This window comes from Bos taurus, chromosome 22 (genome assembly GCF_002263795.3).
Source record: "Bos taurus isolate L1 Dominette 01449 registration number 42190680 breed Hereford chromosome 22, ARS-UCD2.0, whole genome shotgun sequence".
NCBI lineage: Eukaryota > Metazoa > Chordata > Mammalia > Artiodactyla > Bovidae > Bos > Bos taurus.
The window spans coordinates 37,256,925-37,283,527 of NC_037349.1; the positions used below are offsets into that span (position 1 = coordinate 37,256,925).

General features: G+C 44.4%; 1 protein-coding gene across 3 annotated transcripts in view; it reads left to right on the top strand.

The window, feature by feature from the left end:
• PRICKLE2 (prickle planar cell polarity protein 2) overlaps positions 1–26,603 on the top strand; it is a 343,782-nt gene that overhangs the window by 272,154 nt on the left and 45,025 nt on the right. For all 3 annotated transcript variants that reach the window (XM_059880046.1, XM_005222690.5, XM_002696985.6), the window contains 4 exons: positions 11,185–11,298; positions 14,371–14,508; positions 17,445–17,648; positions 20,938–21,124. In XM_059880046.1, the coding sequence (XP_059736029.1) occupies positions 11,185–11,298; positions 14,371–14,508; positions 17,445–17,648; positions 20,938–21,124 (643 nt within the window). The remainder of the gene's footprint in view (positions 1–11,184; positions 11,299–14,370; positions 14,509–17,444; positions 17,649–20,937; positions 21,125–26,603) is intronic.

Below are 26,603 nucleotides of genomic sequence, written 5' to 3' on the forward strand. Positions count from 1 at the left end.
GGTTTCAGCATGTGAACAGAGAGGGGGAAGGCACAGTTTAGTCTGTAATACAGACATTATGACTTATGGATTAGATTGCTTCAAAGCTAAGAAGTATAGATCCTTCATTGTGTGCCTGGCTTTTGGCTACTTGCATTACTGGCCTACCTCAGAGATTTCCGGTTTCAGTTCCAAACCACCACAGGAAAGTAAGTGTTGCAATAAAGTCACTAATTTTGTGGTTTCTCAGCACATGTAAAAATTGTATTTATACTATTAATTGTGGAACAGCATTATATCTAAAAATGTTCATACCTTACTTACAAAACACTTTAGTGCTTAAAAATGCTAACCATCATCTGAGCTTTCAGCAAGCTGTCTTTTTGCTGGTGGAGGGTCTTGCCTTGATTTTATGGCTGCTGACTGATTGGGTTGGTGGCTGTTGAAGTTGAGGTGGCTGGGGCAATTTCTTAAAATGAAACAGCTATGAAGCATGGGTTGACTCTTCCTTTCACAAATGATTTCTCTATAACAGACAATGCTATTTGATGGCATTTTCCCCACAGTAGAACTCCTTTCAAAACTGGAGTCATTCTTCTCAAAACCCACCAGGGTTTTATCAACTAAGTTGATGTAATATTCTAACCCCCTTGCTGTCATTTCAACAGTCTTTAGCATTTTCAGAGGGGTAGATTGTATCTCAAAAAGCTACTTTCTTTGCTCATCTGTAAGAAGCAAGGGGTTTATCTGTTAAAGTTTTATTCTGAGATTGCAGCAACTCAGTCACATCTTCAGACTCCACTTCTGAGTGTAGTTCTCTTGCTGTACCTACCACATCTGCAGTTACTTCCCCCACTGAAGTCCTGAACCCCTTGAAGTCATCCATGAGGGTTGGAATTCAGTTCAGTTGCACAGTCATGTCTGACTCTTTGAAACCCCATGAACTGCAGCATGCCAGGATTCCCTGTTCATCACCAACTCCCAAAGCTTGCCCAAAGTCATGTCCATTCAGTGGGTGATGCTATCCAACCATGTTCTTCTCTGTCATCCCCTTCTCCTCGTGCCTTCAATCTTTCCCAGCATCAGGGTCTTTTTCAGTGAGTCAGTTCTTTGCATCAGGTGGCCAAAGTATTGGAGCTTTAGCTTCAGCATCAGTCCTTCTAAAGAGTATTCAGGACTGATTGCCTTTGGATCTCCTTGCAGTCCAAGGGACTCTCAAGAGTCTTCTCCAACAGCACAGTTCAAAAGCATCAATTCTTTGGCACTCAGCTTTCTTTATAGTACAACTCTCACAATCATACATGACTACTGGAAAAACCACAGCCTTGACTAGACGGACCTTTGTTGGCAAAGTAATGTCTCTGCTTTTGAATATGCTGTCTAGGTTGGTCCTTCTTCCAAACTCCTGTGGATGTTGATATTTTGTGTCCTCATGAATCATGAATGTTCTTACTGGCATATAAAATGATGAATCCTTTCCAGAGGTTTTCAGTGGACTTTGCCCAGATCCATCAGAGGAATCACTTTTGATGGCAGCTATACCCTTAAGAAATATTTTCCTTAAATAGTAAGAGCTGAAAGTCAAAATGAATCCTTGATCTATGGGCTTCAGAATGCGTGCTGTGCTAGCAGGCATGAAAACAAGATGAACAACTCCATCAGAGCTCTGGGATGACCAGCTGCACTATCAGTGATCAGGAATACTTCAAAAAGAATCTTTTTTTCTGAGCAGTAGGTCTCAACGGTGGCTTAAAATATTCAGTAAATCGTGTTGTAAACAGATGTGCTGTCATCTAGGCTTTATTGTTCCCTTTACAGAGCACAGAGTAGATTCAGTGTAATCCTTAAGGGCCCTGGGGTTTTAGAATGGTAAATGAACATTGGCTTCAGTGTAGGTCACCAGCTACTTTAGCCCTTAACAAGAGAGTCAGCCTGTCCTTTGAAGCTTTGAATCCAGGTATTGACTTCTCCTCTCCAGCTATGAAAGTCCTTGATGGCATCTTCTTCCAATATATGGCTGTTGTGTCTACACTGAAAATCTGGTGTTTAGTGCAGCCATATTCATGCATTATCCTAGCCAGATCTTCTGTATAACTTGCTGTAGCACCTTGTACTTTTATTTATGGAAAAGACTTCTTTCCTGAAACCTCATGAACCAAAGCTTCAAATTTTTCTTCTGCAGCTTTCTCACCTCTCAGCCTTCATAGACTAGAAGAGAGTTAGGGCCTCAATCTAGATTAGGTTTCAGCTTAAGGGAATCTTGTGGCTGGTTTGACCTTCTGTCCAGACCACTGACACTTCCAACATATCAGCCATAATTCTGTTTTGCTTTCTTATCACTTGTGTGTTCACTGGAGCAGCACTTTTAATTTCCTTCAAGAACTTTCTCTTCACATTCACAATTTCCCTATTTGGAGCAAGAGGCTTAGCTGTCAGGCTGTCTCAGCTTTCGACATACCTTTTGCACAAAGCTTAGTTATTTCTAGCTTTTGATTTAAGGTGAGCGATGTGCAACTCTTTCTTTCACTTGAACACTTAGAGGCCATTGTTGGGTTATTAACTGGGCTAATGTGGGTATTGTTATTGTTGTCTTTCAGGAAATAGGGACCCCAAGCAGGAAGAGAGAGAAGGGGGAATTGTTGTTTAGTAAAACAGTCAGAACACATGCAGCATTTATTAAGTTTGACAAATGGGCACATTTCATGGTGTCCCCAAACAATTACAATAGTAACCAATCACATCTCCCCCAAGAGCATACTCTCACTTAGTAAATCTTCAGTTTGCTTTCTTGGGGAAAAAAAATCACTGATCAAAGATTGTTATAACTAGCATAATGACAGTGAAAAAGTTTGAAATATTGGGAGAATTACCAGAATATTGACACAGAGTGAGAGAAGCCTATTGCACAAATGGCACCACTGCACTTGCTTGTCACAGGATTGCCACAGCCTTCAGTCTGTAAAACAGTATCTGCAGAGCATAGTACAGCAAACTCACTGAAGTGCTGCGTGCCTGTGCATCATTTGAGCCTCACAGCAGTTTCAGAGTAAATATGATTGTTCCCATTTCACAGAGAGAGACATTGAGTCTATAAGAGATTTTTTTTAAAATTGCCTAATAATACACCGATGAAAAGTGTTCAAAACATTTTTCAGACCCAAAGAGTGTGACTCCAGAGTCCAGACACCCAGCCACTCTAGGAAACACCTCCTCTGCTGTTTTATACATACGTATGTGTAGAGCGTGTCTCAAGGCAGTATTAAGACTGTTATCCAAAAAAAGTAAGCAGCTGTTTGTAAATTTTGCCTAGGGCGTGTATGCAAATGTGTGGACATTCTGCAAAGTGCATGTGTGCTGGGGATAAGGGGGTCTTGAAATTGCGGCTTCAAGGGGGAGTATTAAGACTCCAAGTTCTTCCATTTCTGACACCTCTTCTTTAAGACAGGGTAAAATAAATAACTGTCAGATAGCACTCCAAACTAAATGGAAAGTATTTTCTAACTAAACACTGAAGTTTAATATTCTAAATAAAATTTTTGTTAACTGAAAGGGTTGGATAGAGAGCGAGCATGTGAGAGCAGACAGGCATTAGCCTCAGAGCAGCTCACCTGGTTCTGAATCACAGTACCTGCCTCGATTGTAACGTGATTATTGTCTTCAGTTTCTTTGAACAGAGTTGACTCAACTTAAAAGAAATTCTCTGGCTTCAAATCAAAAAGGGTGTTGCTTTTGTCCCCTCCTCTTAAAGAAGTAGTACATCGACAAGTCATTTTAGTTAGCCTTCTCTTAGCCTCTTGCCATCAGTTACATTTGGTGAAAAAGTAAGTGCTCTGATTCATCCTGAAGCCTCACCTGTATATCCTGTTGCTGCATGCCCCATCCACATCCACTGATAAACCAGAAAGGCAGAGATGAGATCTGAACACAGCATGCATTGATTCTCCAAACGTTTGTTGAGCACCTACTGTGTGCAACACCTTCTTCTGAGAGTGAACAAAACCCCAGGCATTCATATTCTAGAGGGAAGAGAGAGATAGTGAACAGGTAGATTATGTATCAGCAGCTGGTAAATTTCTCTGGGGGAAAGCAGAGTAAAGGTTTATCATTTTCAACACTAGTGACATTTTGATCCAGATCATTCTTTACTTTGGAAACCACACTATGCACTGTAGGAGGTTTAATGGCTTCCCTGGCCTTGACTCATATGTAAATAGCACACACGCACACACACAAATATACACATGCACACTCACACACACCAGTTGTGACAACGTTCAGACATTGCCAGATATCCCTTGAGGGTCAGTGTAAGGCCCAGTTGAGAAGCACTGGTCTAAAGAGTAAGAGGTCAGGGCCCTGGTTCATTGGGTCAGGGAAGACCTCTCTTATAAGGTGACTTTTGAGCAAAGACACAAGAAGCGAGGACAAGCATCTTGTAAATATCTGGAGGAAGAATGTTCCCAGCAGAGAATGGCTAGTGCAGGGGCCGTGAGGTGAGAAGGGTAACATGGAGGCCATCGTGAGCAGGACTGAACAGGAAGAATGTATTAAGGGATGGGATCAGCCACCTCTTCAGGAGGCAAGATCGTGAGCCTGTCGTGAGGACTGTGGCTTTGAATCAGAGCGGGATAGGAAGTCACGAAGGGTTTTGAGAACAGCAATGGGACCTGGGGTACATTCAGATGAGATTGTTCTTACCGAGTAGTCACCTACAAGGACACAAAGGTGAAAGCCAGGTGCACAAGCAGCCGTGGCAGTGATTCTTGTGAGCACTCAGTCGAGGCAGGACTGGTTGTGAAGGGGTGGGGGACAGTGACTGGATTTGGGGGATGTTTTGAACGTAAATCTGATATGATTTGCTATTGAATCAGGCATCAGGTGTGAACAAAACAAAAGCAGAGGTCTTTGAAATCTTTTTCTTTGCGAACATCCCAGATGAGCTTTTTTTGCCTTGATTTTTTTGATCCTAATCCTATGGGAGCTTAAGCCTGATGCATACATTGTTTAGGCATTAGGTTTTAGACTGTTATTTCCTGGATTGCTTCCTGAGTAAACCAATTACAATTATAATGTGCATCTCCAGGAGAAAAGGCAAGGAGCCGAACTTGGTACGATTTTACCTCTTCGACGCCACTTAACAACACTTCTCTCCTATTGCTTGGGTAATGAAATTCTGGCAAGGGAGATGCCAAATGAACAAACAGGCCCTCAGAAGCAGCCCATCACCCCATGCTCATAGCTGTAATGCTATCTGATTATCCTCCAGGTCCCCGTTTGGGAACTCGTGTGCACTTTTCATAAAACCCACCGTGTTCACATGCATCTCTCCCTTCTCTGTAGCACCTGCCTCTGAGACCTCAAGCATATGGTTGATATTGCCTTCCCGGATTGAGGTAGATGAACCAGGGTTCTAAGCTTCTCAAACTGTGAGACAGAGAGAATGTGAAATAAAGGCCCAATATTCTGGGCAGTCTCTGGGTTAAGACGGGCTTTTATAAAACCTTCCAAATGTGTCAACGCACATTGGTGATTACACTCTGTGAGTTTTTACCTTTGCCTTGTAAAGTCACATTTGCTTTCCCCTTAAAGCAGTGTTTCTCCATGTTCGGTATGAGATTTTTATTAAGTTTCAAAAGGGAGGGATATATGTATACCTACAGCTGATCTATGTTGAGGTTTGACAGAAAACAGCAAAATTCTGTAAAGTAATTATCCTTCAATAAAAAATAAATTAACTTAAAAAGAATGCAGATTTCTGGGTTCTTTGTGAGATCCAGAAGGATAAAAATGGGAATAATGTTCAATAAGGACCTCAAATGATTCTGTAGTATGTGTATGCTTGAGAATTGTTGCTATATCATTTGGGAATTACACTCACTTCCAAACTGAAATCTAAATAAAGATCTAGTTTATTTCTCTCACTGGTTGGAGAAGTTCAGTAACAGGCAACCCAGTGATGGTGTATGATGGCTCTGTGGTTTATTCAGAAACTTTCACTCTTAAAGTTGCTTCATGGTGCAAGATGGCTGCTGAGCCCCCAGCCATCATTTGTACGTTCCAGCCAGAAAACCGGAAGAAGGGGAAATGGGCAAAAGGGGCTTTCGTCAACTACTTTACCTCCTTTAAAAGAGCTCTCCCATAAGTCACATTTTTACGTGTCATGGGCCAGAATTTATTCACATGGCCACATGTTGTTCCTTCAGAGGTATAGAATTGTTTTTCTGAGCTGAGTATATTGATGCTGTAAGTAAAATAATGGTATTCTAATTAAGGAAGAATAGAAAATGGATGTGGAGAAGGTTCACATATAAAAATACTTAGGGGCATAAGAGCCACTAAATTAAAAAATACATTGTTTGATCCGTTCCTTTATTGAGACAGTGAAGGACAATTGATTTTCAAATCAACCCCCAAATTCTGACTTCTTGTTGGGATCTCAGTCTAAGAAAAAGGGATGCTTTTGATATGGAAATGTACCCCTCAAATTTTGAGCACTTTGCCTTTAGAATTCCTCATTCTCGCCAGAGCTGATGAACTCGTTTTTAAGTGCTACAGAGAGGGAGACACTTACAAAATTGAGTGAGAGCATATAACTTCATTTGCCTCCTCTGCGTCTCCTGGGATATCTGGTAATCTCACGGGTTGGCTGTTGAAGGAAAGCACATGAGTAACTCTAAAATTCTTAAAATAGGCTCCCTGAACCAATAGCAGGGGCATCCCCAGAGGTGGTTAGAAATGCAAATGATCACCCCCAACCCCCAGGTCCTCTGGATTAGAGATGGGTATTTTAACAAGCCTTCCATGTGGTTGTGGTGGAAGCTACAATTTGAGAACCACTGTTCCTGCGTAAAGCACTTTTCTCTCCAACGAGTAGTCACTGACTTTTTGGCTTCCATCTCTGCTCCAGCAGAAATGCTATCAAATGTGCAGTTCCTTCTGAAAAACCCAGTCTTCCCAACTGGACAAGGTCTTGCTTCATCGACTTTATTTGCACACACGGAATAAAGCTCTGACAATCCGTCTTGACACAGACTGCAGTTATTGCCAAATCTCACTGTTGAGAGTAACATGTTTAAATAAAGGCCTTCAGCTATTTCGTTTTCCTAAACCAGTGTATTGTGTTCAGCATGCTTTTGTTTGGAGGAAATGTACCTCGTATGGCTACACCCAGGTCAGTCATAGGGCACCTCTACCTAAGGATCTGTAACCGGAGTGAAGTCCCAAGCACATGCCACAGAGCTGCTTTTGGAGAAATACACTGAGTATGCACAGGAGGAAAAATCACATCATCAACCTGTCGGATAATGGTTTGGTAGTGATCATCATTGACAAAATTCTATTGGATTTGATTATTTACTCGTAAAAATTAACAAGAGAAACATGTTTGGGCTAAAATGAGCAATCTGCAGGGTTTTCAGGGGTGGTGCCAAATTTAATTTTTGTAGTGCCAGAAAGTATATTAAATATTTTCCCCTTCCCATTGGTATGATTGGTGTTTGTTTTGAGCTATACAGTAGTTTTATTATGGAAGATGCCAGAGCATTTCCATGCATGCAGCATTTCCATGTTCAGCCAGAGACAGATGGGGAAAGGAAGCCATTCCTCCCTCCTTCCCATCTGTCTGCTAATTCCCTTTACTCAGTGAAGAGCTTGCAGAGTCCAGCTCCTAAACACCAGGAAGAGACACAGAAGGCAGCACAAAGTGATTATTTTTCCTCCTGGACTTGAACAGGCTTTGAAGAGCCTTGAAAGTGGTGAAGCACTGACTCACTCTCCTCCCTCAGAGCAAGCCAGATTACCCACCGTGTAATATGGGAGTGATTTGGTACGTTGTTAGCTGCTTTGGTTTAATAATGGAGCGTCTTACTAAATAAGCTCTTTTATTTTTGTCTGGAGAATCCCATGGACAGAGGAGCCTGGTGGGTTACAGTCCGTAGGGTAGAGGGGGTGGCAAAGAGTTGAAGCTTTTAAGTCTTCCTCCAACTATTATTTGAAGTCATCCACCAAATTATTGCTAGCCTTGAGAGAAATTATTTTAAAACACTTTGTATTCAAGGAATTACTGGAATACTGATAGAAAAGATACATTTCAGTGGTGGTGATCAGTAGACTTAAATTATAAAAGGAAACACAAGATATCCAGCCAGGAAAGATGTTCCAAAAGAGTCACTGCCTCTGCAGACCTAAGAATTCAGTCTTTAGGGTGGACCTCCGAGGACTAAAGTATTTATTTACCAGCTAAATATCTCTAGAGCTCTCCATCACTTCCTCCCCCTTAGCCCAGTCATGTGTTGGGACTTTTTTATCCTCCAGTAGGTGGCGCTCTGGTAGGTAAAGAACCCTCCTGCAAATTGCAGAAAACTTAAGAGACCCAGGCTCAGTCCTTGGGTCAGGAAGATCCCCTGGAGGAGGGCATGGCAACCCACTCCAGTATTCTTGCCTGGAGAATTCCATGGACAGAGGAGCCTGGTGGGCTACAGTCCATGGAGTCACAAAGAGTCGGACACAAGTGAGGCGACTTAGCATGTATGCAGCACTTAAAACAGCCTGAAACTTCTCCAATCCAGCCTGCAGGTGTGGTTCTCACCCAAGAGCCTTCCATAAGGAACTGGAATTGAGCAAGACTCATCAGTCTAAGGTGGACTCCTGAGCTGAGGTTGTGTCAACTCCCAGTCGTGTAGGGGATCTGCTGAGAGGAAAGAATAGAGCAAAAAACACCAGCCTTAGAGAGATGGGAAATCCCTTTCCAGTCATTTTCCATTGGAAGTTTCCATTTCCTCAGGGTTTTTGAGAAAACACTACATCTTTTTAATAAGTTAGCTTTCTTCCCCCTGAAACCAAACTAGCTTAAATAGCATTTTATTCCTCGCAACCTTCTTTCTTAGACCCATTGCAAGTGGGAGCTTCACAGATTTGGTCTCACTCTACAAGCCAGCGGTGTAGCCTACCTCTTAAAATGGAAGGGAGGCCACGAAAATCTGGATTGTCCCATTTGAAGCATACCAGGCTGGATGATATACTTACTGCTGTGTATTCTTATTATTTATTGTTATTGCTGGCTAAATACTTTGCCTCCACTCTCATTTAATTGCCACAATCATGTGATAAGGATTCTGAGAGGTTTTAACCTTCTCAGAAACACGGGAATGGGTAAGGACAGAGCCAGGACTGCAGGGTTCAGATCTACTTGGCCATGGCTGCAGAAGATACGGGGAAGACTCCAGCCTGGGTCAGCCTTGGACAGTAGCGGACAGGGCTTATTCAAGGCACCAGTTCAGAAGATGACAGCTCTGGGCAGTGGAGACAGGGCTGTGTGAGTGATAAGGGATGATTGCCAGGAAGGTCAGTGGAGCTCACATTAGACTCTTCATGATTATGCATCCACAGTATGATGCATTAAAAAAAATTTTTTTATTGAAGTATGGTTGATATATGGTGTTGTGTAAAACTGGTCTTCCTTCAGTTCTATATATGTATACATTCTTTCTGTAGTCTTTTTGATGACAGTTTATCACAGGATGTATTTCCCTGTGCTATCCAGTAGGACTTCATTGCTTATCCATACAGTGATTCATGTTATATTAGTATTTACCCCTAATGTTCTGTAACTATCATGGGAGTTGTGAGAATGACAAAGTGATGATGCCACAAGGCCTTTCCACCCGTCATTTTTTGACCTGGGAGGCAAAACCCATTCCCCAGTATAACTGCTTATTTATCTGTGGCCCTTGCAGGTGAGCATGTGGGCTGCAGTTCTTCTGCGCACACAATGCTGTGCCAGTCTGTGATGGGCTCATCACCAGCTTCTAATCCCAAGCTAACTCATGATCTGGGCTCACATGTCTTCTCAGAGAGTGCCAGTAATCTGTGGGCTGCCTTCAAAACCTGAATTCCAGGCCCTGGCTCCCTACCAGTGTCTATAGGGAGGGGTTGGAGGCCCTGGGTTCCAAAAGTCAGCTAGTCTAGGACAAGAAATCTGCTTATGTTTGCCTTTGGGATTTGATTAAGAGGCTGCTATGCACATGATGGTGAATGGTTACGATCATTTGTTACAAAAATAAGAATGACTTTCACATTTTGTTTAAGGCTTTGTCATCATAAAGCCTTCTTCCTCTCTCTTCTAACACTTACGATTTCATTTCTGGAGATCAAAGTAGACAGAGCTTTCATAACTCTTCACCCCAGCATTCCTAAAACATATAGTCATATCCAAGGCTCCCTAAACTCCAGGGAATGTGACCATGGTTGAGGAGTGTAACAAATACAGTGAATTTAGGGCCTCATGTCTTCTGTCTTCTCTGTTTTGTTGAATGAATGCCTTGTTTCACAAGAGCTGGTCATAATGCTTAGAGATAGTTGAAAAGTATTTTCCATGATATCATCTGAGCTTGTGGTAATTTTTTTTTTAATCTCTCGTATATAAAGCATACCTTCTGTTTGGCCAGTTTTTTCTCCTAGCTTGCATGCAACTGGATGGTAGAATGTCTGTTTTCTTTTTCAGGCAAAATTAGATGTTTAGTGCTTTCCCAAGTCATTGTTAGGGTTGAATGAGCCTCAGAGACTGAAAGAATATATCCTAACAGCTGTAAACAGGAGCATTCTAACATGTAGTAAAAAAAAAAAAAAAAAGTTGATGATGATCTTTAATTACATGTTCTGTATCCCAAATTCAGTGACTTTTTAACAGACCTGATCTTCTGGCCTGTCCTCAGGAAAAGCTGAAAACCTAGAGGGTTTTTAGTGTAGGTGGAGGCTGAGGGACCGAAGAGTCCTCCAAGTGCCAAAGACTCCAGCGCCGAGACAGGCACTGACACATCCTTTTGGCTGGGAGGGCAGGTTACATGCTGGAGACACACAGAGAAAATGGTAAAGTCAGCTCTCAGGGGAGCCTACTGAGAAAGCCCTGGCCCCTGGGGTCATCAGCATGTTTGCCTAAATCTCTTTTTCTAGGAAAGTTTGACGGGTTTGTTTCTCCCTTACAAAGAGAGGAAAAGCCCCAAGACATGGGAGATCCGCGGGACTCTTTCTTCAAGAATAAATGTCTCTGCTTGCAACGAGAAACTCCTAGGCTGTGGAGTTTCACGAAGGGTGGAGACAGTGGGAAGCAGATTGAGTCTTGCTGTGGGAACCATCTCCCCAGGATGTGGGAATGGGCAGATGGTTTGAGGAATGGGTGAGTTACCCATGTGCTTTCCCACCCTTCAGGTTCACCAGTACTACAGCTGTCTGCCAGAAGAGAAAGTCCCCTATGTCAACAGTCCTGGAGAGAAACTTCGAATCAAGCAACTATTACACCAGCTGCCACCGCATGACAATGAGGTAAGGGGCTAGAGGGGCCTTCAGAAGCCTTTGCTTAGAACTTTCAGCGAATTATTAACTTTTTCGTCATCAGAATGCTGTGGTCAGTGAGATCCCCGAGGAAAAACTCGGGCAATTAATTTTAGATTTTAGTTTCCTTAATTAGAGGTAAAAGAAGCTGTCAGACATCTTCTGGAGAGGGTTACTGAAAAGCAGAATCTTACTGTGGGGTTGATTTGCCTCTGTGCCTGGTACTATACTAACTACTGGGGGCAGAGAGCACTGAACTTTAAAAGTTCAAGTCCAGGTTTTCTTAGTTGAAGAGTAGGCGATGCCAGTTTCCTGAGCATGTTAGATGAATGAGATTCCCTGGGCAGTTCAAGCCCAGCACAAACTTTGTGACTCTCTTTGATTTTCAGCATCTTTTCTTAGTAAATGAGTGTGGAGGTTTTCCATGTTACACTGCTGTAGAAGTTACGTGTCCAGATTTGCAGCTGTGAACATCTGTGTTTTTGTTATTTCCAATCCAGCTTGCCAAGGTTATCCTTTTTACTCCTGAAAGTATGACTTGCAGATTGTCTTTTTTTCTGAACCCAGACAAGGGCACTCTAAGCAGGCATTTATCATCTTTGAAGTCAAATTTGATCCTAAAAGGAAATTTGTGTATGTGTTTTTAAAAAGTCATCATGCTTGGGAGGTTTAGGTTTGCAAACTAGAAATTAATGTTCAAGTATCTGGTTTTTAAAAGTAGTGATCCTATAGAATCCAGTTGTCTACTTAACTCTAATTGTGTTTTAAAGAAAGCCATAATTTCAAGGTAAAAGGAGAAATTTAAAACTCCTTTAGAGAGCTGGACCCAGCTTTTTACCAGCTGCCCCCACCCACGAGCTCAGTCCCTGAGGAAATAAGTGTGTGGTTTTTTAGTCTTTATCTTCCCACATTTGAATAAAAGGAATAAACCAGGAGCCTCAAAAATTAATTTGAATAAGCAGAGCAAAAGCTTAAAAACTGAAGCAACTCTCTAGAAAGGGAGTCACAATTCCCCTTCCTGTTGTTTATTTCAGACTTCATGAAACATTTAAATAATGCTTTCTCCTTTAAAGAGGAAAGCAAGCATTGTAACCTGATGCCCAGGTAACTAATTTGAAAGTGAAAATGCCAGTTTTTACAAGCAGGAGGGGTGTGCCTGTGTTTCAAAGCATGTCCATAAATTGTCAGTGGTGTAATCGTATTCTCTGGGTTATTCAGATCATGGCAGTACATTCTCCACATGAAGACCCTTTTTTGTTTTTTTTTTACTTGATAGAGGAACGTGGTCTGCTCTTACCTGCTCCTTTCTGTTTTTTCATTGTTATTTCTGTTTATGGTTGACTGTGATTTCATGAAAATAGACCCTTCAAATTTTTTCTTCCTACTGGTGAAAATTGCTTACACATGACCCAATGGACAGATTTGTCCATTCGACATGGCCTCTTAAAGGACAAAGGGTGATTCTAAAGTAATAGTTGATCATGCCCTTTTTCATATAGGTTAGACAGTTTTGATGTATACAGCTGCAGTGGTTTCCAACTAGTCCTAGTTCAAAGGTTGCCCTTTGACCATCTGTAGGACAAATCATCCAGGCAATTCAGTTAATGTTCCAGATGTCCAGATTATTCTGAAGTAAGACAGAGGGTGGGATTAGATCCATGTGTCCAAAGATGTCTAGATCCATGACTTTGGGTGGTACAAGGACATGGCAGTAAATAATACTTAACCACATAATGAGAGACGCTCTCCCTTTTTTAACTGTATTTCATTCCTTGTGGCTGAGTGATCATGGGGGAAATTTCAGTTTGGGTGGGCCGGTGTCTCACACCTCTCCAACTCCTACTGATCTCCATTTTTAAGTAACAGCATTGAGAACCTCCATTTTAGAATCTCCTACAAGCAAAAGTAACCAGCTAGAAGCCAACAGTATGGTTTTGTTTTCACTCTTGTATTTAGTTTTATGACTGCCCTATTTTTTCACAAGTGATATTGCTTTTCTATTTATAGTCATAATATACTTTCTTTTCAAGTAAATGTATTCAAGTAAAAAAAGAAATGAGTTAGTTTTTAAAACAGTATTAAGTAAATAGTAGTTCAAGATTACAGCAAAATTCCCAAGGTGTGCATAAATAAAAGAGAGAATGGGAAATAACAGATTTGAATATCTTTAATGTCTGTCCCTTAATTTTTGTGAGTTTCTGTGTTGAACGAGAAGGAAACTCTCTTATGCAAGTTGTTAACCAAAGCCCGGTGAGCAGCCCTCTCCCTCCTACACACAGAGAAACACGCAAGTACTTCCTGAGAGAACACAGAGAGCTCTGAACCAAATTCTCAGTCTCACGCCTTGGTTCCCATCTCATTTTGGGAAACAGACGCCATGAGCGTGTTGACCACAGTTCTGGCTCGTTGGCCTGGAGCCATCCTTTGGTGTCAGGGATCATTTCCTTGGGCCCATGGAGGTGAGAGTGAAAGTGAAAGTGAAGTTGCTCAGTCCTGGCAGACTCTTTGCGACCCCATGGACTGTAGCCTACAAGGTTCCTCCATCCATGGGGTTTTCCAGGCAGGAGTACTGGAGTGGGTTGCCATTTCCTTCTCCAGGGGATCTTCCCAACCCAGGGATCGAACCCAGGTCTCCTGCATTGCAGGTAGATGCTTTACCATCTGAGAGTGAGAGTATGATGATCAGTTTGAAGATCTACATCAGTTTGTAGAAGAAGGAAGTCCCAGATGTTGACTAGCAGCAAAGCTCTCCCAATGACGTGGCTCTCAGTGTGGTGAGCAGAGAGGGGCAGTGAGCATGAGAAACAGGTACCAGCCACTGGCCTGCCTGAGACTTGTGCTCCAGAGTTTTAAGCCTCTAGGAAGCTCTTTTGATGGTCAACAATCTCGGGTAGACAGTCACCTAAATAGCCCCAAGCCTGGTGGTATTCAGGTGCCCACCAGGACACCTGAGAGTGCACATGTGTTTAATAAGAAAAAAAGTCTGAGGCCAGGGCTTCAGGAATCCTCAGGAGCAAGAGATGACCACCCCACCACCCCCAACCTTCCTGTGTGTCTGTCCAGGTTCGCTACTGCAACTCCCTGGATGAGGAAGAGAAGAGGGAGCTGAAGCTCTTCAGCAACCAGAGGAAGCGTGAAAACCTGGGCCGTGGCAACGTGAGGCCCTTCCCGGTCACCATGACGGGAGCCATCTGTGAACAGGTGAGCGCATGGTCTGGGGCGTGCCCGGGAGGTCACTCAGGCATCCTTTCCCTGATTCATTCACTCAGCATTTATTTTCTTGAGAGCCTATTTGATAGGCCTGGGAGATACAGCTGTGAGCAAAAGGTTTGAAAGCTTGGTCTTGCCCTTGGAAGGAGTTCTGTCCTAGGAGAGAAGTCAGACAATAATGTCAATAAATAAGAGGAAAAAAATGCAGTAGGGAAGAGAGTTAATGCTGGGAGTGTGAGGTGGCTGTAATTTTCAGGCAAGTGGCTGGGAAGGCTCCACAGAGACAGTCAGGAACTGAGGGAGTGAGTCATGTGATGGCAGGGGTAGCAGGGTGTGAGAGAACAGCACGTTCAAAGACGCTGCGGCAGGAGCGTTTCTCTTATGGGCCAGGAATAGCAGGTTGGCCATTGTGGCAGGGCAGGAGGGGCAAAGGAAGAGAATGCACCGGTCAAGTCCAGTTTAATGGAGAGCTGTGTCAAACACTGGAAGGAGAGAGAGGGCCACTGGAGGGATTTGAGCAGAGAAAGGACATGATGGAATATTATTTTAAAATGAGTGCTTTAGAAAGTGGAGTTTGCCTGGACCATGGCCACTGTCTTTCCCAGGATCATCCTAGGACCAGTGCCCTTTAAAGAGGTGGTAAATGGTCATCTCCTTGGGTCTGAAGATTCTTTAGCAAAGTGCATGGACCTCCCACATTCTTTCTCGGACCTCACTTAGTTGAGAGTTTGGGTTTGTTTTTCCTTCTAGTCTCCTGTAGAGTGCTCCGGGCATGGTGGAGAAGGGTTTCTAAGAAAACAGGGTGGGAATCAGGCCTGCCTGGGTTCACCCTCCCCGACCTCTTGACCTCCAAAAGCCTTCTGGGGCAGATGGTCATGTACTGAGCACTTTTCTTAGCCCTGCTGCTCAAAGAGTGGCCCCATCTAACTCCTTAAGCACTTCAGGGACCCATTCAGGCACAGATTGCAAGAGGATACATGACCTTGACTGGTGAAGAAAAGGCAACATACTATGTGAACAGAGGGGATGCCATTTATTGGGGGGCCCTTTTGGGGAGGGATTTCAGAGAGAGAAGTTTGGAAGGCTCAGTGGATGAAATGGAGATGCTACTTAACAGGGGAGCCAAAGCACCGGAATTGACAACAGGGGTCCTCATCCTTGACACCCACCCCTGAGATGCAGGTGGTCAGAGTTTAAGATGTGAGGTTCTGTGTGCTCCATTCAGAGCCTCTACCACGCTTGAGTGGGTTCTTCTTGACCAGCCCAGAAGGGCTCACCTGAAGTAAAAGGGAAGTTGGGCATTTCACAGGCAGATATCGAGAGTGACACAGAATAGTGATGACAGCATGGAGACAGAAAGATGTACGTTTGACACATGAGTCTGCCAGGCGACCTTGACCCTATTACTTTTCCTAACAGTTTTGTCATCTCCAAAATGGGGGTATTGAATACCTAGGTCGTAGAATCATGGTGAGGGTGAAATGGGATTCTGTATTGTTACAGTAATCAAACAAGGACGCCATTAGACTGGGGTGGCTCTATTGCCTTGGTAGCCTGTATCAGCAGACCAAAACCTGAACCAGTCAGGGTACCAGAATCTGAGAAAATGACACTGAAGAACAACCAATTGCAAGCAGCCAGCTGGGCTTTCCCAAATAAGGGGACCACTTAATCTCTATAGTCACTGAAATACTTTCCTTGCTTTTACTTCCATGACTTCTCTATAAAACTATCTCCCTGGGTTTCTGTCCCAGCCACCTTCAGTTTGATGCTTGCTACCCAATTCAAATCAGTGTTGGAGCAAATAAACTGGAAAGCTTTAATGTGCCCCCTGGTTTATCTTCTAACAATACGCATACCTCAGCTCTACTAACGTTGCCCCACAAGGCAGGGGTATCACTTTCTGTAATGTAATGTCTTTCTTATGTCTGGTCACTTGGATGAATCAGCTCCCAGAGACTACTCCATGAGACCTGGACTTCATTTTCTATGAAGCATCTCAGTGCTTTTGATGGCAGTGTGTGGGAAAGGTCTAGGGGTGGCCTTTCTGCTCTTCAGACGTTGCCCCCAGAGTCAGCCTCTCAGGTCGGGCTGGACTCTCAGCCCAATACCATGATCAGCAGAAAGCCTCCCCCAGACCTGTTGCCTCACACTTTATTGTTCCCTCCAAGACCCTCGGACTCTATTCATTTTATCTTAAGCCCAACTGTAAGCATGGGTTATCATGGATTTTACCTTGCTCCTTTCTGGGCAGGGGAAGGAACTATGGAAATGAGTGAGAAGATAGGAAAGGGAGAAAAAAGAAGTCCTTGCCGTAGTCTGGCCTTAGGAGTAGTACCTTTTCATTTGGGACTGTGTACAAAGATATCAGAGGAAGCAGGCCAGAAGCATGCCTGAGAGGCTTCTAGAGAAACCTAGATGGTAAAAGGTGGGCATGTTTTTATGAACCCACTCCCCTGCCACCCTAAGTGTAGGCCCTGCCAGCTCCCCGAGTCCCTGCAGGCTTCCTTCTCGCTCCCCCACGCCACACTCTTGCTGCAGGCGTTTGACGTGGCTGGGCCTCCGGCAGGGAGTTTGCAATGTCTCAGAGATAATGAGACCTCCGCTCAGTTTGCTTCCTGTCAGCAGAGCTCTTCTGTGTCACTGCACTGACAGACTTTGCCTTTCTCTCCCACCTCTGTGATTCTTTATTTTCTCAGTGACAATGATCTTCATCTTAATTGTAGGCCCTAGGAAGGGATGGTGGGGGTAGAGGGGCAAGAGAAACCAGCCTGCCACGTGTTTATAGCAGGTAGCACAATAACTCGTTTGAAAGTGAGTGCTCAGTAACGAGCTAAGGATGCTGGCAGTTGTGTATCTTTTCCTCATGGCGCTGAGAGCTGGGGGCTGCTGTTCCTCGTACTGACCTGTTTCTGTTCACCTCGCAGTGTGGAGGCCAGATCAATGGCGGGGACATCGCTGTGTTTGCATCACGTGCCGGCCACGGTGTCAGCTGGCACCCACCCTGCTTTATCTGCACCGTCTGCAATGAGCTCCTGGTGGATTTGATCTACTTTTACCAGGATGGGAAGATCTACTGTGGCAGGCACCACGCAGAGTGCCTGAAGCCGCGCTGCGCAGCCTGCGACGAGGTCAGAGCTGGCTCCGCTCCCTGGGGCGCGCAGCCCCACTGTCACCCCGGGCTTCACCTCAGCCAGCACGTTGCCCTGTGGTTCCTGCATGGAGGAAAACCGCAGGCCTCTCCAGCCTCTCCTATTAACGCTTTTGAGAGCGGGTCTGGCCCCATCCCTGTTTGCTAGAATGTCCAGGACTGTGACCTGCTTTGCTGAATTTGACAGTCTCATAGGAAAACAGTTTCTAGGGCACTAGGTCATTTCAGAACTCTTAAAAAGGGGGGAGGGGGAGGGATTGTTGTGGAGCTTTCAGTTTCAGCCCAAATCCAAGGGAGCAGTCATCATTAGTAATAATGTGTCATTTCTGAATTATCTTAAAATCTTGGGTTTCCTGAGATTCAATGCGACAGATTAGGATGAGAAGAGAAGAAAATGAGTAGCATGATGTGATTCTCCCATAATCTATGAAAGTCCTGATGAGGATTCCAGGGCAGATGGCTACTCCATTAGGATCCTTCTGCCCCATACACTCACCCAGGTCAGAGAGCAGACTGGACCCAAGGTTCATACTTCGTCTTTCCTCCCAGCCAAAGTACACCCAAGTGTGGTCTGAGAGCTGAAAGGTAGAAAACCTGGGTTAGTATAAAAGTTGGGAGCAGAAAGGAAAATGTTCTAAGCTTGACCGATTTTACAGGAATAATTTGGGGAAAAGGTCTTAGGCAGGGGGTTCTTCCTGTACAAAATATACTTTTGGTTCTTTCTTGACCCTGTAAGGCTATGTGGGACCCTATAAACGACCCTGCACTTTGTCACCCAGAGGCCACCGGTACGTGGCATTTCTTCCTTAAAAACTGCCCATCAGAGACTCACTCTTCTAGGAGGAAATCTATCGGTCTTAACTAATACGGATTCTCATGCTACTACTGATGTTCGTAAGAGACGCTCTGAGCAGGTAGTCGGTCCAAGTTTGTGATTCTAGGCAGCACCTTTCCCTGCCTGCCTCAGTTGCCCCATCTGGAAGCGAGTGCTCGTAATACTTTATCTAATAGGAAATGAAGTAGGATGTTAAAGCACTTTGAAATTTTTGCTTATTGAGGTCTAATTCATACAGCATAAGATTTACCCTTTGAAGGTGTGCAATTCAGTGGTTTTTAGTGTATTCACAAAGTTGGACAACCATTACTACTGCCTAATTCCAGGTCATTTTTATCATCCAAAAAGAAACCCCAGATGCATCAGCAGTCACTCCCCTTTCTCCCCCTGCCCCCAGCCCTGGCAACTATGCATCTAGTCTCTCCATGAATTTGCATATTCTGGACATTTTGTATAAGTGGATTAATGCAACATATGACCTTCCATGCATGGCTTCATTCACTTAGCATGATGTTTTTGTGGTTAACCCGAGTTACAGCGTGTATCAGTACCTTCCTTTTTATGACTGAATAATAAGCAACTGTATATATCACATTTTGTTTAGCCATTTATTAATTGGTGGGCATTTAAGTTGTTTCCACTTTTTGACTGTTTTAAACAAAGCTGCTGTGGACATTCATATACAGATTTTTTTGCAGGCATATATTTTCTGTCCTCTTGAGTCTATATCCAGGAGTGAAATTGCTGGGCCATATGGTAGTTCTATGTTTAACTTTTTGAGGGGATCTAAACTGTCTTCCAGAGCAGCTACACCATTTTACATTTGCAGCTATCAACGAATGAGAATTCCAATTTCTCACATTCTCCTCAGTAGTTATTACTGTCTGTCTGTTAAATTATAGTCACCTGTGCTATGCTGTGCTTAGTCGTTCAGTCGTGTCCAACTCTTTGGGACTCCATGGACTGTAGCTCACCAGGCTCCTCTGTCCATGGGAGTCTCCAGACAAGAATGCTGGAGTGGGTTGCCATGCCCTCCTCCAGAGGATCTTCCCAACCCAGGAATTGAACCCGGTTTCCCACATTGAAGCAGATTCTTTACTCTCTGAGCCACCAGGGAAGCCATATAGTCACCTTAGTGGGTATGAAATAACATCACATGGTGATTTTGATTGGATTTTTCTTAATGGCTTATATGTTTATCTTTTCTTCCATGTGTTTGTTGGCTATTTGCATATCTTCTTTTGGAGAGTAATGTCTCGTTAAGTCTTTTGCATATTTTTTCAGTTGGGTGATTTTCTTTATTGTGTCCTTGTGAAACTTGTTTATATATTTTGGAGTCTAGTCACTTAGATCTGTGATTTGCACGTATTTTCTCCCATCCTGTAGTTATATTTTCACTTTCTTAATGATGTCCTTTGAAGCATGAAAGTTTTGATTTCAATGAAATCCAGCTTCCGATGTCTCGCTTGTTGCTTATGCTTTTAGTGTCGTAGCTAAGAAACCATTGCCTAACTGGAAACAGAGTTTTTGAAAATTCACATCTTTACTTTTCTCCTAGACATTTTATAATATTTTTGCTTTTACATTTAGGTCTTTGATCCCTTTTGAGTTAACTTTTATATATGGTGTGAGGTAGGGGTTCAGTTTATTCTTTTGCATGCAGTTATTCAGTCGTACCAGGCAGGTTTATTGAAAAGACTGTTCTTTCCTCCATTGAATGTCCTCGTCACCCTTGTCAATCGTCATTTGGCCATAAATGTCTGAGATTATTTCTGCCTTGATTACTGCAGTTTGTAGTACGTTCTTAAATCTGTGCTTTGAAATTGAAAACAAGTCTGTCTCATGGTTCAAAACAGAAATACCTCTGAGGGTTAGGCGGTTACCGTAAATAAAGGTGACTCATTTTAAGGTTACAGCAAGTGGTGAAAAATATGACAAACTGCAGAACTCATCACTCATCTGAAAGCAACAACCCCTTTTATTGTCGCCATGCAGGAATGTGTAGCACACATTGCCAAATACTGTATTTTCAAAAAACACTCAGGATCCCAGGTGTTTATATGACGTTTCTCATTTTAAAAAGATACCATATATAATCCAAATTAAACAGATAATGGCCAAAATGTCCATGAGCTGTCAGCTGTTAGTCCTGCTCTATATTCTTTTTGTTAGACTATTCTTTGTCTGAATACACTGTGGTTAAATTAATCACTGGCCAGGTCAGAAACTGTTTAAATGTGCTTTAGGAAAATCCACATGTGGAAACTGATATAGGTATAGAGTAAATATATACGTATCTACTTCTGTTTAATAACTTGTGGGTGGGACCAGTTTTCCTACCGTTTTAGTCTGGGGCCCTCATAGCTCTCCTCCTTCACAGTGTATTCTCATGGTTGTTTCTTACCCACTGACCTTTTGGCCTCTCCCTCTGCAGATCATCTTTGCAGATGAATGCACAGAAGCCGAGGGGCGACACTGGCACATGAAACACTTCTGCTGCTTCGAGTGTGAGACGGTGCTGGGTGGCCAGCGCTACATCATGAAGGAGGGAAGGCCCTACTGCTGCCACTGCTTTGAGTCCTTGTATGCAGAATATTGCGACACCTGTGCCCAGCACATAGGTGAGGCAGCACTTGGTGCTCATCCTGGTCCTACTCTGACTGCATCTCCTTTGTGTCTGGTATAGTTAGAATCCCTTTGGTTGCAAGCAATAGCAATCCAACTGATACTCCCTTAAGTGCAAAAGGGAATGTCTTGGTTCATAGTACCGGAGAAGCCAGGGAGGATGTTGGTTTCAGGTAAGGATGGATCAAGGGATTGAAGAGAATCTGTTTTTTTTTGTTTTTTTTTCCTCTGTGTCTCAGCTTGCCTTCTGTTGGCATCATTTGGCAACAGGGTGCCTTCACAAGGTGTAACAATGACCCCCACACTTATACATACCAGCTTAAGCACTGTTCTCTAAAAAGGATGGAATCGTGACTTTTCCAGTATCCAAGTCAGGTCCTCCAAATAGAAATGCTATAGCCGGCCATTAGGTCATCTGTTCCACCCTAGAAAGAAATGAATAGGGGGTTCCTGTTGGTCTGACTGAGTCATAGACCCACCCCCAAGGCGGGGCTACATGATGGACAGTCTTAACTACCAAGCAGAGGAGGAGAGGTCTCAGAGGAGGGGAAAATATAAACAGTTGCCTTCCACAGCCTCCTCAGAAAACCTCAGGGATCAGCAGAAGGAGGAAACAGAACGGTCCTCTTGGTAGGAAAAGATAGTCAAGGAAACCAAGTGGCAACTGGCATGCATGTCCTGAAAGAAATCAGCAAAATCCGACCCAGCCAAAAAACAAAGCGAGAGAACCTCAAATAGCTCCGAAGCTATAAACGCCTCAAATAAGTGGCAGATTTGAGATGGTGAAAATCATTTTCCCTTTTCAAGTAACGGATTCGTTCAGCCCTTCAACACTATTCCTGATCATGCAGCATCTGGAGCGTCTTCACTCAGCTCGCCTGTTCTGGCACCTTGAGAATGAGCTGCCCTTTAAAAAGAGAAGAGAAGTTGGCAGTGGATGAATGTCTCTGAGACCAGCAGCCTGATCTTCCTGTGGCTTGTGCAGTTCCAAGAAATCTGCCTGGAGGCTGCCAACTCCTTACCTATAGCGGGGAGGTGTGGAGATCATCAGTCTGGGAGCCCATTTTACCTCACGTAAAAGATTTTATCCGGAACAAAAAGAGGTGGCCTTGTCTCCCTGGTTCATCAGAAGTGATGCAGTCAGATGAAAAGTTAGTTCATAACTTGAAGGGCTTGGGTGCTGATTAAAATCACAGCTTTCAGACACCTACTATATCCTCAGGGGTCCTTTGTCACTGGAGGGTCCATCCCGTGGGCTCAGACCTGCTTCCATGGAGCCCTTCTGAGCTGAAGTCCCTACCAGGCCCCAGGATGAACAGTGCTACACCGACCTGGGTCCAGCAGCATTCCCATCTGGGAGCTGGGCTGTCACGAAAAACCCCCTTTCCCCAGCCCCTGAAATCTTCACCTCTTACAGCCTGATGCCTCAACCGGGTTCCCACCAGCTTCTGTTTCTCACAAGTCAAAGCGGTTAAACAGACATACTTCCCTTTATTCTGAGAGCTAGGAAAGGAAAAGACCTGATTCTGAGAAGGACTAAGGGCAGGAATAGAAGAGGGCATTAGAGGATGAGATGGTTGGATGGCATCATCAACTCAATGGACTTGAGTTTGAGCAAACTCTGAGAGATGGTGAAAGACAGGCAAGCCTGGTGTGCTGCAGTCCACGAGATTGCAGAGAATCAGACATGACTGAGCGACTGAACAACGAGGAAAGGCGGGTCTTGATCTGGACAAGGGGCTGGGGGTGGGACTCGATCAGGAGAGGTGGTGTGAGGTGCTGACCCAGCACGCTCACCGTGGCTCTGGGTCTACAGGAAGGTGCCTGCCTGGATGAGAGGGGCAGAACGCGCAGACACCTTGCATACAGCAGCCATCCCCCTGCTTGTTAGTATTTCTGTTTCTTCTGTCCCTTTTCAGTGAGACTGAAAAGCCTCTCCAGAAACTGCCACTTAAAATTTTTGCCCAGCAGCTTGGAAGAGAGAAAATACATCTGTCACCATGGCATGCACACCTCTGTTTTCTCCTCTTTCTGTCTTCTTTAGCTTTGATTGCCATTCCCTTCTCCTTCCCTCTGAAATCCATAAAAAGACATCCATGCTTTATCAGAAAGGGGGACCACTGTGGCCTGCAGTATTATCACTGCTGTAGTTAAAATGTTGTCCCTGATTTATTTTTTTCCCTTAAATCCACTTTTCTGTAAAACATACTTTTCCTGCAGCAGAGAAAGGGTGTGCTCTGTGTATCATGCATACCACAGTGTCTGGGTGCTCTGCTCTGACCATATTATCCAAATATTCCCTATTTATACAGCCGTGCAGCGCAGACCCTGCATCAGGCAGCTGTTGCCAGGGCAACGGTACTTTTGCCTGCACACAGCAGAGTAAACAGTCCTATAAACAGACCAAGGCTGTAGCAGCGGTAGACATATACACCCTCAGAGAAGTACTTAAAGGGCTTAGAGAGGGAATAAAAAAGGAACGCTTAGATGTGGAACGGCCAAGCCCTTTTCCAGATGTTTAGAGTTCAGGAGCAGTTCAGAGCACCATCTGACATCATTGATGTTTATCAGGGGCCACGTTCCTATGCTGGCTGGGCCACTTTGGAACACGCCTCATCCTCCGCTCTCCCCACCGCGAGCCAGCCTTGTGCGGGGCCTCCACTCCCAGAACTAGGCCCACACTGCTGCATCTGGGCGTGTTCCCTTGCAGGAGCATGGAGAGGCAGCTGGTGGAGCACAGGCCATAGGAACTGGACTTCCCACACCTCTGACAGGCAGCGGGTGAGGCTGCAGCTGCTGGGGAGGCCACGCTGAGTTGGAGCTCACTGCGAGGACCCAGGGCAGCCGGGTATCAGCTCCAGTTCTCGGGACGAGGAGGACGGGGATGGGGAGGACCTAGCCAGCCTCAGCTCTTTCTTGAACAGCATCCAGATAGCAGCCCTCAGGGCAAAGAGAGACAGGTGTTGAGACCTCACGAACACACAAGAAGACCAAGAGTTAGCAGAGTCTAAGCACTGACTCTATCTTAACTCAATTCTCACAGCAGCCCCAAGAAGTAAGTACTGTTATTATCCCTGTTTTAGTGTGGAGGAGACGCAGGCCCAGAGACGAGAAGCCACTTGCCTAGGGTCACACAGTCCTTCAGCGGCTGTACTAAGCTGATAGGTTTCAGAGTCTTTATAACCTGCTGGCATGGTGTGGAGCTGTGGTTTGAACCTGTATTTGTCTGAGTCCTGAGGCCTCACTCTTGAGTACTAGAGGGTTCTGCCTGCCTCTGCTCCCTCCAATAGCCTGGTGAGGGAAGTGTTTTTGTGGGGGTTTTGCTTTGTTTTAAATTTTTATTGAAGTATTAGTCGCTTTACAATGTTGTGTTAGTTTATACTAAACAGAAAGTTAATCAGCCGTACATCTATATATATATATATATAGACATACTATATATATACATGTGTATATATATATGTATGTATGTATGTATGTCCTCTTTGGGAGGATTTCCTTCCCATTTAGGTCACCACAGAGCATTGAGTAGAGTTCCCTGTGCTACACAGTAGGTTCTTACCATCTGTTTTATACTTAGTATCAATAGTGTATATTTGTCAATCCCAGTCTCCCAGTTTATCCCACCCCCTTTCCCACTTGGTGACCATACATTTGCTCTGTACATCTGTGTCTCACTTTCTGCTTTGCAAATAAGATCGTCTATATCAATTTTTTTCAGATTCTACATATATGTGTTTATATATGATATGTTTTTCTTTTTGTGACTTATTTCACTCTGAATGAGAGCCTCTAGGTCCATCCATGTCTCTACAAATGACCCAATTTTGCTCCTTTTTATCGCTGAGTAATATTCCATTGTGTGTATGGAGCTCCAGCTCTGGGCCTGCTGTTTCTAGCCCCATCCCCGCCAGTTCTCACTCCTCCTGGGGAAGTAGTGCTGTGACAGGGACTTGATTGAGTGTCTCACTCACCTTGGGGTGCCCTTGTGGCTTCTCCTGTCCCTCTAAATATCCCCTTTCGGTCCCTATAGCCTGACGCCTAAATAAACAGAGACCCCCTTAGTTTGGGGAGGAGCTCCTAGGAGAAGATCATACCTTACTCTTCTCTCTCTGGACCAGGGACATAAAGACAGTGAGGCGAACACAGAGAGGGCCCGGAGAGGCTGCTGCACTCGTGGCCTTTGGCTCTTGCCCTTCTCCTTTTCCCCGTTTCTCATTCACACCCTCTCTAGACAAGTCTCTAAAGGTTATTCCTGGAAAGTTCAGACTCGGGACTGTCAGCCACCACAGGTGACAGTTCCCATCCATACTGCCTTTCAGGGAAGACATTTATCATGAGCTATGAGGAGTCTTGCCAAGGTCCCATCCTATCCCACAGTCACTGCTGGGTCTGCACTCCTATGGGGTTGGGGGAAGGGGCCCCCACCACTTCCGACTCCCATTCTGCCTGTTTAGTAACTGCTGTCAAAAGGTCTCCCTGTGTGGTTACCTTAGTAACAGATGCAGGTGCCTCTCTCACTGACCTGGCGCAGGTCACGTGCACAACCTTAAACTAGTTGTTGGGTTTGGAGGAGATATGGTATTTTTATTGAACAGTGCCAGTCCAGCTGTGGCTTTAGCCCCGCCCAAAGCTCATGGCCAAGGGTGGCAGGAAGATGGTGTCTCACCACGGGGTTAAGTCTTGTAACTGGAAGAGGGCAGAACAGCCAGGGCTATGGGAAGTTCCTGGAAGCAGGTGTGACAAGATTATATAAACCAGGCACAGCTTTGGCACAGGGAGGAAGTTACACAAGGAATATGCATGCTTATGGTAAGGAGATGTCTTTGACAAACCAGGTCCAAGTTTTTCCTTACATGAGCTGAAATCCACTTTTTTCCTTTCCACTGAGCTGCTAAACTGATGTCCCCTTAGAGTGTCATACGCTAGTGAAGGGATTCAGTTCACTTGCCCATTCCACATGTGAAGAGCCCCTGGGGCATGAGCCCCAGGCCATGTTCATGGAGATACCCCGGAAACTTCATCATCCAGCTTCACTTTTAGTAATTAATAGATGCACGTATGTAGTGGCTCGTTGTCAAGCAGTATTCGTGCTGTGAAGAAAATACAGCAGGTGAGGATGGACAACAGTCACGGGTAGCTGTGAAGGGGGGACAGGGCCACAAAGCAGAGTGAAAGAGACAATTATCAAGGTCACGGTTAGGAGCCAGACGTGCTGGGCATAGATCTCATCTGTGATTGCTAGCTCTTGTACACTGAGCAAGTTATTTAATCACCTATGCCTCTGTGTTCTCATCTGAAAAGTGGACATAGTATTAGAGATCTTCCTCTTGCAGTTGAGAGGTTAAGTGAGTTCACATATATGCAAAGCATTTAAAGCGGTGATTCTCACACCTGAGTATCATTATTGCTGTTTATCTGGAGGAATGTGCCCTGGTCAGAAGGATTCCTGGACAGGCCACTTTGATCTGGTTT